Consider the following 12,397-nt stretch of genomic DNA (forward strand, 5'->3'; position numbering starts at 1 on the left):
TAACACCTACCACACATTCACTCTTGGCACATTCCCAGCAGGTCAGCCTTTCTCCGCATGATAGCGGCTGTCAGGGAATACTGTGGAAGTAGTTGCCAGCTTATAAATGTACTCAGTAGAGAACATGAAAGAACATGTCATCTAAAATCTTCTGCAAAAATCTATGGAAAGCAAAAACTGCTAGGTGCCATTCCTTTCTTTCTCGTGGTACAAAACGCTGTTTTTGTGGGCTGTGTGAGCATCTCTTCAGACTTCTTCAGTCATGACAGGCGTGCAGTGGATCCTCGTCCAGCCCTTTGTCAAAGGAGATGCAGTCGTTAACTGGTTATGGGCAGGGTCAGCATCTTTGAAATAGCTACAGGCAGCAGAAGTCTGCGCAGTTTAAACTCCTCCACAGTCAAAACTGTGGGCTGCTGCTGTCCTTCTAAATGTGTCTTAAGCTGTTTTATCCCCTGGTACCACACAAGAGCAAGCCCTAGAGTTCTTTTAAGAGTCAGACTTCAAAAGCAGTCATTTGAGCAATAGCAGATCCTACCTAGAAGTGCAAAGCTCACCCACTGTCTGCCACCGAGAGGACCATAGCTGCTTGTTCCTCAAATAGGCTTTTGTGATTTTTTTTAAAGAGCAGCCAGGTCAGCTGTATCATAGGTTAAGACCCCCTGTGACTAACTGACATGATACTTACAGTCTTGATTGACATGATTCAGCGCTGCCTTCCATGAATCCATCTTCAGATTTCTTTATTTCATTCATCCTATCTGGATTAAAGGATTCCCTTTCTCTGATGTTCAGTTTGTCATAGCGTTTTATGTACTCCTTGGAGCAAGTGTGGGCGTGCATGTGGGAAGGGACAGCCTTCACTGCTCTTTCTCAGGAGCTGTCCACCTTGTTTTTTGAGATATGATTTCTTTCTCATTGACTTGGAGCTCACTATCGTTCTCTAGGGGCTGTCACCTCACCCCCTAAGGGCTGAGTTATGACCTCTGCCATCACTCTGGACCTTTTCATGGTGGGTACTAGGGACCAAAGATGGCCCTCCTGTTTATGCAGCAAGCACTTACCTAATACACTTTCTCTTGGTGACCTGGAACACTTCTACAGAGTATCATACCTTTGTATGGTGTATATGGATGGATTCAGTGTGGTTTCCTTTTAAAGGCCCTTGAAGGTATCCAGACAGGGGTAAAACTTTACAGGTGATGAATTAGCATGTCTCATGTGGTCCCCCAACATCCCACATGGTGTAGTCTCTTGAAAATTCTAAGGGGCAGCACGTATCCTCTCTGCATAGAGGAATGGAGGTGTCCCATGTGCTTCCCTAGCTGTGCTGGGAAACACCAATCAATTTTTCTCAAGGGGCAGCTGGTTGAACTCCATTTACCAGGAGATCGGTCAGCTGTTCAGAAACCAGAGTCTGAAACGTCAATGTTTGAATACAGCCATCACTTGGTGGGTGTTTGGTAGTGTCTCTGGCAGTTCCTCTGTTTGTTACTTAGTTTTGGACATCTGAGAAATACCAATGACACTCTTTTTTTTTTTTTTTTTTACTAACTTGAGTATTTCTTATATACATTTCGAGTGTTATTCCCTTTTTCGGTTTCCGGGCAAACATCCCCCTCCCCCCTCCCCTTCTTTATGGGTGTTCCCCTCCCCATCCTCCCCCCATTGCCACCCTCCCCTCAACAATCACGTTCACTGGGGGTTCAGTCTTAGCAGGACCCAGGGCTTCCCCTTCCATTGGTGCTCTTACTAGGATATTCATTGCTACCTATGAAGTCAGAGTCCAGGGTCAGTCCATGTATAGTCTTTAGGTAGTGGCTTAGTCCCTGGAAGCTCTGGTTGCTTGGCATTGTTGTACATATGGGATCTCGAGCCCCTTCAAGCTCTTCCAGTTCTTTCTCTGATTCCTTTAACGGGGGTCCTATTCTCAGTTCACTCTTACGCTGATAATCTGCTGGCCTAGGCTGTGACTTAGTTACACCATCAGTAAAGGACTTTCCCAGATGATACCCATCCTTGATGAGAAGCTGGACTTCTTGTAGACCATGTGATGACAGCAGTCATATATTTAGATGGTCTCTTCCTCTCTACTGGAGACTCTTGATACTGTCATTTAAACGTTTTCTTCTTTACCTGCTCAAAATTAAAGCCTCTAACTACTTTTCTCAGTAGGAACTTTCTGTCATCACAGCTGTGCTGTCACCAGCCCACCCAAAACCCACAATTCATATGGCCCTTTTTTTTTTTTGCCACAGATAATTGTTTATTATTGAGTATAGAAGAGAATAAGATGGTAATGTGGGAATATACTTATTTCCTTTAGAATGCAATCCAGGTACTGTTTTAATTAGCAGCTGACACAAGTTTCTAGAACATGTATCCCCCATGGAAAATTACAATGATGTTTCCCAATCATGAACAAAGGAGGAGAGAAAGGTAGTTTTTTTTTTTTAGAGCCATGCAGCCTTGATTTTAATCCCCCACATACTCCATTTTATCTCCACACATGTTTCTCTAAGGTAAACACATTGAAGGACATGACGAGGGGAGGCTATGATCCTCCAGGGCTCTTTAATTGATGTGAATGAAGGCTGAGCTCAGAGCACGTGTGTCTTTAGAGATCAGAAGATCCAGCTGCTGGCAAATAAGCAGGTTTTGAGAATTCACAGAACAGGAGGCTGGGGCTGGCTGCTCCAGAAGGACTCCTTGCTGTTGTTGAGAAGTCAAAACATGCATTCTTACAGGGATCTGCTAGGAAAGGGGCACTTCGAGGTGTAAGGTAGCCATCAGTTCATGACTGCATCTGGTATTTGAGTTTTTCTGTGTATCTTAGATACACACCATCATCCTTGGGAGCAAACAACACAAAGGATCCTCTGAACATGCACAGAGGGTGTTTCTGGGAGAATATTTGAAATGTCTCTTTAAAGGCAGGCTGGGAAAAGCTTTGTGAAATGAGCCCTTGGAGTTCCCAGATAAGGAAAAGCTACAGCTCCACATTCCAACTCGCCCTTCATACACTTCATACTCAGATTAAACAGCTGCTATTCTGTCCTGCCCACCAGTGTATGATCATGGTTACAGTGGTGAAACCACCATGGTCCTCATCACCACGATGACTGTGATATGGCCCTTTTTAAACACGAGCTCATTTTGGTTCTTGTGTTTAGGTCGTTTTGAGCTTGGGGGACAGCTGCATATTAATTACCACATGAAATAAACTCATTCTTAAACCTTAACAGTGCAAGCTCTTCAGCCACCCTGTTAGCCGAGCTCTTCCTGCTCACTGAAAAGCTGACAGAGCCTTGGCCAAGCCTTTCCCTCATTTCTCTGGGTTGTTACTGCACATTCTACTACAGCGTCCCACTGTGAAAGTGATTCGAAGTGAAGCTTGGCCTTTGCAGTCCTCTGTGACTTTGATATGCTGCTTGCCACCCCTCTCAGCCCCCCATGTATCCCTGGCCTGGAACTCTAATATCTGTCTGCTGGGATTAAAGGTCTGTATCACCACCACTTACTCTTCTAAGGGGAGATAAACTCAGAGATTGACCCTGGCACGAGATCCTTCGAGGAACCTAGAGGACAAATGGTCTACAGATCACTCGCAGCTTAAGTGATGTTTGGTTTGATAAAGCATTGCCTTCCAAAACCAGGAAAAGCTAAATGCCTGGTGCTTGGAAGGTTTAGTTCTAAATCATAAGTACACTAAGGAAAGCATATTTTACAGTCCTGAAATTTACTAGAATATGCTAAATTTTAAATTTTTGAATGAGCTATTATTGGAAAATTTACAAAAACAAAACCAAGACAAATAATCGCTCTCGCTCTCGCTCTCGCTCTCACTCTCGCTCTCGCTCTCGCTCTTGCTCTTGCTCTCTCTGCCTGTCTGTCTGTCTGTCTCTCCCTTTATCCAGTGGAAGTGTGATCAGGTACCTTGGAGAGGAGACCACAAACACGTAGGGACAGTTAGGGACAAGGGAAGTGGCTGTGGAACTATTTAGTAAAGAGTTCTTGCTGTGTACGGAGTGCTCTCATGAGTGGTTTAGAAAATTTACAGATGTGGAAGCCCCAACTCCTTTCCAGGACTGGATTTTTTCCCCCTTTGTCCTTCCCCTTTCCCTGCCCTAGGACACAGGGTTTGGGGGAAGACAAGAGTTAGCCTCCACCCATCATTCTGTTCTGTGGCGCTGGCTGGGCTTCCTTGTTAAGTATGATAGACAGATAAGGGAGTAATATAAAGCACCTGGTGGCAAGTGCCAGCCAAATCCTCCAGGCTGCAAACACCTTTGTGGGTGAGGAGTTGGACATACGTGCTCCTCGGGACTGCCAGCCCAACTGAATCTGGATGGTGCTCCAGGAGAAAGTGTTGAAGTGGCAAAGCATAGCTGTTGATGTAGAGAAAGTTGGGTTTTGTGCTTTGTCACAGAGGCACTGCCTCTCTAGCTGCCTATTTCTCATACTGATATGTGAAATGCCTCTTGAATGAATAGGTGACGTTAGGAGCTCATTTGGTAAAGGCTATTGAACTCCTGAGTACAAGTTAGTTTTCGGCATGGTGCCGTGTGGGAAAATGACTTAAGACACCCGGGCCTCTTCCCTGGGAGTCCACACTCTGCCTAGGGAAATAAGAGGGCATATTTATCTTACTTCCACACCTTTACCCGGAATGGACTTCAGGCCAGGGAGGCTTTGTACAGATTCTTGTTCAAACTCTACAAATTCTGTGACACGGCAGGTGTTGATGGAAAGATGGCGTGGTTCTGACCTGTGGTTCAGAATTCTGAGCAAGGGCGAGAGGCATATGTATGATAAGCAATGTCAGTCAGCTGTTGGCCAGAAATGCTGGTTTTCCCGTGCCTGGCAAGATTTCACCTTCTGCCATTTGTCTGTGGGTGAGGTACCAACTACGTTGAGTCGGTCATAGAAAAAGGACCAAGTGGTTTCCGAGATGCCCCGGGGTCACTTCTGACATCTTTGTCTGTCTGTTGCTCACACCGAGGGAGGATTTAGTCACAATGGCAGACACCAGGTGGATTGTCTGCAGCGGAAGCGTTTAAGCTGGAGATTTTGGTTTATTCATATTCCCTTGAATTTGGTTTTCTGTTGACCTTACCAAGCACGTGTTACTTCGTTTTGTGGGCAGGTGGGCTTGATTAGTTAGGCGCCAGTCCTTTAGGATGTATCTTCTGGCAAAGGGCTCACTCCTGCAGTCTGAGCCGTCTAGACTGTTGTGTTATATGGGAGCTCAGACTTGGAAGCATGGGTGGGATATGGAGGCCAAGATGGGCTCTGGAGATGCAGACTCCTAAATCATTTCCTTGCTGTGAGACTTGGAGCAGACCATACGATGTCTCTACCTTGGTCTCTGTTTTGCCTAGATACAGGGATGGTGTGAGGGCCAAATGATGTTATATACGTGTTACACATATGCAGTGCTTGGCACAAAGTAAGTGGTTAGGCAGGCTTATCTACTGACCTTTTAAATTGCCATTACTCTTAAGAAAGGGTCAGTGGGTTAAGCCATGTGGGCTAGTGCAAACCACTTGTAGGCTGTAACTGTGATTGGGGATTTTAAATACCAGATTTTGTCACTAAAGCTTGTAGTGTTGTCAGTCAACTAGCATTTCTGTTTCCCTTGCAGCCTGTGACTGTGATCCCAGGGGCATTGAGACACCGCAGTGTGACCAGTCCACGGGCCAGTGTGTCTGTGTGGAGGGTGTTGAGGGTCCACGCTGTGACAAGTGCACCAGAGGGTACTCCGGGGTCTTCCCTGACTGCACACCCTGCCACCAGTGCTTTGCTCTCTGGGATGTGATCATTGGTGAGCTGACCAACAGGACCCACAAATTCCTGGAGAAAGCCAAGGCTTTGAAAATCAGTGGTGTGATTGGTCCCTACCGAGAGACCATGGACTCTGTGGAGAAGAAAGTCAATGAAATAAGAGACATCCTGGCCCAGAGCCCAGCAGCGGAACCACTGAAAAACATTGGCATTCTCTTTGAGGAGGCAGAGTAAGTAGTTAATGAGCTGAAAATCACTCACGGAGGCTTTTAACTTTTGAAAAGCAAAGATTTCCTGGAGCAGTACCTCTGCTAGGTTTTCTAGTCTATTACACACGCTCTGGGCCCCTTGTTTGTCAATGGCGTTGGCTGTGAGCAGGGTAGAGTGTGAGGCTCAGTGCTCCACTCTGCTCTGCTGCAGCAGAACTGGACCTGAGATTGGCGGATGATCCATAGAGTCTCGGCTTTGCCACATGTGAGGCTTTGAACTTGGTGGCACGTTGATTCCTGGTGCTCTCTCTTACTGTAATACAAGTGTAGTACAAGGATATTACACTTAAGAAAAATTATGAACCTTGATTGTCATTTTAAGTATTGCTACTTTACTAGGGAACTCCCATCACCACAAATATGACCCTCATTCCCAAACTATTTTTCTGTTCAGCTGTTGTCTCATGGAAGGCATCATTGGTAACATCGTGAAATGTCTGTATGGAAACAGCTTCCTCGCTGGGCTTCCTCTGGGTATTCATTTCTTTAATACTGCTAGTTTTTACCAGTTAACGCACTGAAAGTGCATCAAGTCCTGGGTTTGCTCCCCAATCCAGTAAACATATTACATGTGTATTAAAAACCGTTGATTTGTATGTGGGTAGGCGCATGCCTGCTATGATATACATTTAAGGGAAGTGAGGACAACTTGGAAAGTCTACCGACTACCGTGTGGGTCCTGGCATCAAAACATGGGTCCTCATCAGGCCTAGCAGCAAACAGCTTTTCATCTGCTGAGCCAACTCGCCAGCCCCAGACAGATGATAATTTTATTGTTTGTTTGTTTCATTGTTTTTTTTTTTTTTTATTCTTTTTTTTTTTTTTTCAGAGCTGGGGACCGAACCCAGGGCCTTGCGCTTGCTAGGCAAGCGCTCTACCACTGAGCTAAATCCCCAACCCTGTTTCATTGTTTTGAAGACAGGATTTCTTCGTGTAGACCAGGCTAGCCTCCAGCTCAGAGATCTGCTTGCCTCTGCTTCCCAAGTGCTGGGGTTAAAAGTGCGTGCTGCCACCACCAGGCTAGACATTTTTCTTTTTTTTTTTTTTTTTTTTTTTTAAGATTCATTCATTTATTATATATAAGTACACTGTAGCTGTCTTCAGGTACACCAGAAGAGGGCATCAGATCTCTTTACAGATGGTTGTGAGCCACCATGTGGTTGCTGGGAATTGAACTCAGGACCTCTGGAAGAGCAGTCGGTGCTCTTAACCGCTGAGCCATCTCTCCAGCCCCCGACATTTTTCTTAACTGCAATATTTTTGAGATCTGAAAAGAAATGAAAGCCTTTTTGAATCAGTCAATTAATAAAAGTGAAACTCAGAAAAAATTATTGTATATACTCAGTTCTACCAAATCCCTTAACCCTTTTTAGTGCCTGTTCTCTGTGTTGGGTCATCTATGGTATCAGTAAAACCCAGCCCTCAGGTCTTCTCCAACACTTCTTTGTGGCATGTGTACACACAGGTATCATATATTACACACACACACACACACACACACACACACACACACACACACACACACATTCCTTAAGTACAGTCTCAGAGAAATGACACGGAAAAAAAAGGAGAGGGGTTTAGATTCCAACTGAAACACTGTAAAGGCCACGTGTTTCATTCTCCGGAGACTGTGACCCTTTTTCAGCCTTTTTCTAAGTAAAGGGGCGGTGGTTTTGTGGAAGGAGGAGTTGGTGCAGCTTTGCTTGGTATAGAATCTGACAGGATGCTTTAGGCGGCTCCTGCTGCCTCTGTGGTGGGTTGCAGCATTGTGTTGTCTGAAGGAGAGCCCTGAGGTGAGGTTGACAGGAAAGGTTTTTGGCAGTTGGCTGGGAGACAGTCCTACACTGGAAGCCTGAGTTGGGGCTTACTGGGCTTACAGCTGCCTACATTGAGAGCTCACCCTTGTTCATTTTACCTCAGAGGCTTAGACTACCTCCATGTACACGCACATGCGCACGCGTGCGCGCACACACACACATACACACATACATGCACAGCTGAGGGTTCACTTGTAATTTTCTTCAAAGTATTTGAGGATTATAACTGAGCTAGTCTGAAGATGAGGGGCGAGGGATTGTACTCGTGGAAAACCTACATGTCAGACTTTGACGGTTTGGGCTGGTTTTAGGTAAGCTTACTTTTCTTTTTACAGGAAATTAACCAAAGATGTCACAGAAAAGATGGCTCAAGTAGAAGTGAAATTATCTGACACAGCTTCACGGAGTAACAGCACAGCCGGAGAGCTGGACGCACTGCAGGCAGAAGCAGGGAGCCTTGACAAGACCGTGAACGAGCTGGCAGAACAGCTAGAATTTATCAAAAACTCCGATATTCAGGGTGAGAGCTTTCTGTGCAGAATCCTCAAACCTCAATAATAAATAACTGTGTGTGTACCCTCTTAAAACTTTATTTTCTAAAAATGTGTTCCAAGTTTTAAGTCTTTACTATTTGAGTCTTTGGCACAAATGCGGCTTAAAGTTCTTGGTTTTCCAGAGTGGGACCTGGGGAGAAGACAGAGTAGAGGCCCAGCTGCGCTATAATGTGGTCCGTTTCCCAGTGTAACTCCCTGGCCTTTCCTTAGACTCCGTGACTACTAAAATTTGTTAATTCTACAAGTCCTTTTGCATTTGAGATTACTACTGCTGCTTAGAAAGTACCTTGAAAATATTTTTTAAAAGATTTATATATATGAGGACACTGAAGTTTTCAGACACACCAGAAGAGGGCGCTAATCCTATTACATGTGGTTGTGAGCCACCATGTGGTTGCTGAGAATTGAACTCAGGACCTCTGGAAGAGCAGTCTACACTCTTAACCCCTAAGCCATCTCTCTGGTCCCAGAAAGTATTTTAATTATTAATATCATGGGCTGCATAATCTCCTCCCCCAAAAGCAAAGGTGCAATACGTTAACAACACAATTAACACATTATTCATTTTGTCTTAGTGGTCCCTACAGCCAAAATGTACTGTGCTTTTTATGTATATAATAATTGTTTGAATGGACCCAAGCAGATAAATAGAAACAGTCACCTGGACATCTCCAGGCTGCCTGACACCAGGATATTTGCCTAAATAAAGAGACAACGTGTGCATAATGGCTTGACTCCTCCTTTCACACCAGGTTTGTCCTCCAGATTCTGACCAGGTGCTGATGGGACATAAGAGATTCATTGTTCATTATGGAAACTCTGCTTCCATAGTTTTTTTTTTTTTTTTTTCCTTTTTTTCCCTTGACTCCTAAAGCCTTACATACAGTATAAATCAGGACAAGATACCAAATATGGGCACTGTTTGGTGAGGACCCAGAGACAAGGAGGTTAACTGTGGGCAATTTCCTTTCCTGTCCTAGGTGCCTTAGACAGTATCACCAAGTATTTCCAGATCTCTCTTGAGGCAGAAAAGAGGGTGAACGCCTCCACCACAGACCCCAACAGCACTGTGGAGCAGTCAGCCCTCACCCGAGACAGAGTGGAAGATCTGATGTTGGAGCGAGAGTCTCAGTTCAAGGAAAAGCAGGAGGAACAGGCGCGCCTTCTGGATGAACTGGCGGGCAAACTGCAAAGTCTAGACCTGTCGGCTGCTGCAGAGATGGTGAGGCTTGGAGTTTGGTCTCCTTTTCTGTGGTTTTTAGGAGACAAAACAAGCACAAACCTTCTGCCTTGCTCCAGTATTACTGTTTGCAGACCTGTAGGGGTGACTGCAGGGCTCAAGGTGCTGGGCTACACAGCCAAGCTTGAGGGAAGCACGGGGAACAGAGTATGTGCTTCCCAGCCTGCTCCTGCCTCCAGCTGTTCGTCTGTGCAGCCGCTCCCCATCTCCTATGTCTGCGGAGGGACTTCTCTCTGAAACTAGATTCTTTTTATAGTGTGGCCTTAAAGAAACAAAAAAAACTTGCTTGTTCTGCTTTGAGTGACAGCATCCAAGTGGAAGAATTCAAAATTGTTCAGGGACAGACTTTCCTCTGGTGTTTGTTAAAATGTTCCTTTGTTCCAGTAATATTACCTGGTAAAGATTAAGGTCTGAGCTGGCCTAAAAAGCATATTAATTTCATAGAAGCTTTTAAAACGTAGCTCTGGAGCCAGATGAAATTGAGTAGTGAGTTTAGTGAAAATCAGGCAGAAGGCCAAAAGGAAGGCAAGCCAGGTTTCCCCTGCAATTTCCTTATTATTTTTCATAGGAGGAAACCTGAGAGAACCGAGATGCATTTGTATATATACACCAACATTACTTTCTAGTTTTTCTCAGCCTAGACAGAGGAACCTTTAAGGATCAGGTGGAAAGCCTGCAAAGACATTCATTTATACTGCCCTGGGCCCTATGCCCGAGGTACCTGGGAGAGTAGCACCAAGTATTTCTAGGTCTCTCTCAAGGCATAAGAGGATGAATGCCTCCACAGAGCCCCAACAGCATCGTAGAGCAGCACAGCCCACTCCCTAGCAAGCTGAACTGCTTCTTACTTAAGAACCGTGGCGTCCTGGAGATAGGAAAAACTCTTATTAACCATTCTGAACCTGCCATCACCCCTCTTGCCCCCACCACATCTGCAGTCTGAAATAGAGAAAAGAGTGCTACCTGTCCTGTGTTGTGATCAGTTTTTTGGACACACTCATTCTGCTTTCAACAGAGTGCAACTTCAGAGTGAGACATGGGTGTGGAGGAGTGGCTTTGGCCCTACAGATGAGTACCCTCTCTATGCAGGCTTTTCTGTAAGACGGCTTCTTGTTTTTTTCTGTCTTAACTATCTTGATTATTCTGTGGGCTCTCGACTGCCATTTTCTTGTGAAGAGATCTTTCCCTCCTTGTGTTCCTCAGTACTTCCCATTCCTCGTTGAGAAAAGCTCGGCCATGCTGGCTCTGTCCCTGTCATGTTTGTTGGGACAAAGCACATCTAGTGTGCTGCCAGGGCACTTTCAGAAAGCACTCCTAAGGCTTTAAGTTCGAGTCTTGAGTGGGACTTGTTTTCTGCTGTAACACATAGAATACAATTATTTTAAAGTGCTTTATGGGCTATAAACCAGATCATTATTTAGTTTTTAACATATTTGCGATTATAGGTACCTTACAGTTATTTAGGCCAAAGAGTTCACAGTATCTCCACTAAAAACACTGTATTTTTTTTAAATACTTTTAGGTTTGGGGGGTATTCTGGTAACTGTTTTCCATTGCAGTAAATCCTGCCTGCCTTCACAGTTTCCATAAAATGCCAAATATAACTTAGTTTCTGCACAACCCTTTCCTTACCATACAGCATGCCTGTATTTCCCTGTTTACATCTGTATGCCATAGCCATACGGGATGATCTCTCGAAGTTTCTGGTCAGGAAGGACTGGGCACTAGCTGGATGGGGTGGTGGAGGGAAGTTGAAAAAGTTATATTCACCTTTGTTCAGACGAACGTCTTCCTTTCCCGTGGGAAATGCGCTAGCCCTTTCCTTACTCAAATCCTACCCTCCAGCCCCCGTCTGTTAAGTCCTCAGTGCTGTCCTTTGCCAGCTTTTCTCGTTACATCTCACCTATGGATGATGCAAGCTTTGTGAGTTCCATGCCAGACAGCAGACCACATTCACCAGAGCACTTGCTGCTGAACTCTCACGTTGACAGAACTTGATAAAGCAGATAATGCCATCCTTCCGTGTTTGGGTAGATGGTAAAGTTCAGTGGGAACAAGCTGGATGGTTCGTGCATCTCTGAACACTTTTTAATGTATCCTATCCACCTTTGTTCTCTGGGCCACCTTCTTGATTTATTCTGAACCCTGTTCCTGACCCTTGGCTTACTACAGACCTGTGGAACGCCTCCAGGGGCTGACTGTTCTGAAAGTGAATGTGGTGGCCCCAACTGCAGAACTGACGAAGGAGAGAAGAAGTGTGGAGGGCCTGGCTGTGGTGGTCTGGTCACTGTGGCCCATAGTGCCTGGCAGAAAGCCATGGATTTTGACCGTGATGTCCTGAATGCCCTGGCTGAAGTAGAACAGCTCTCCAAGATGGTAAGTCAGTGGATGGGCTTAGGTTTTGTTCCTTTTTGGCTTGCAGTTGTAGGGAGGCTCTGAAAAGGAGTCAGTTCCACATGCTGACTGAATTCACTGTCCAGTGTAAAAGCTGATGTTTCTGTGTGTGGTCAAAAAGGTGATGGTGAGGTTGTTACTCAGACTAAGAATTTGCTTTCTCTTCATGGAATAGCACTATGTTAGGAGAAAGCAGCATAAATCTTAGATGAACAATAGTTTGAGAGAACATGTAATTGTTTTACCACACAAAATTTTGGGCACTGTTTTAAAGTGATACATTCTTAGACCACCAGGTGTTTTAGAGCCAAAAACAGCTTTGAAAACATTTCAAATGCTAGT

At 45.0% G+C, this 12,397-nt stretch overlaps 1 protein-coding gene across 3 annotated transcripts in view; it reads left to right on the forward strand.

The window, feature by feature from the left end:
• Lamb1 (laminin subunit beta 1) overlaps positions 1 to 12,397 on the forward strand; it is a 66,889-nt gene that overhangs the window by 49,034 nt on the left and 5,458 nt on the right. For all 3 annotated transcript variants that reach the window (XM_087552619.1, XM_087552620.1, NM_001106721.2), the window contains 4 exon segments: positions 5,642 to 6,011; positions 8,203 to 8,387; positions 9,402 to 9,643; positions 11,834 to 12,037. In XM_087552619.1, coding sequence (XP_087408745.1) covers positions 5,642 to 6,011; positions 8,203 to 8,387; positions 9,402 to 9,643; positions 11,834 to 12,037 — 1,001 coding nt within the window.

The sequence above is a fragment of the Rattus norvegicus genome, chromosome 6, assembly GCF_021556685.1.
Source record: "Rattus norvegicus strain SHRSP/BbbUtx chromosome 6, alternate assembly SHRSP_T2T, whole genome shotgun sequence".
Taxonomy (NCBI): Eukaryota; Metazoa; Chordata; class Mammalia; order Rodentia; family Muridae; genus Rattus; species Rattus norvegicus.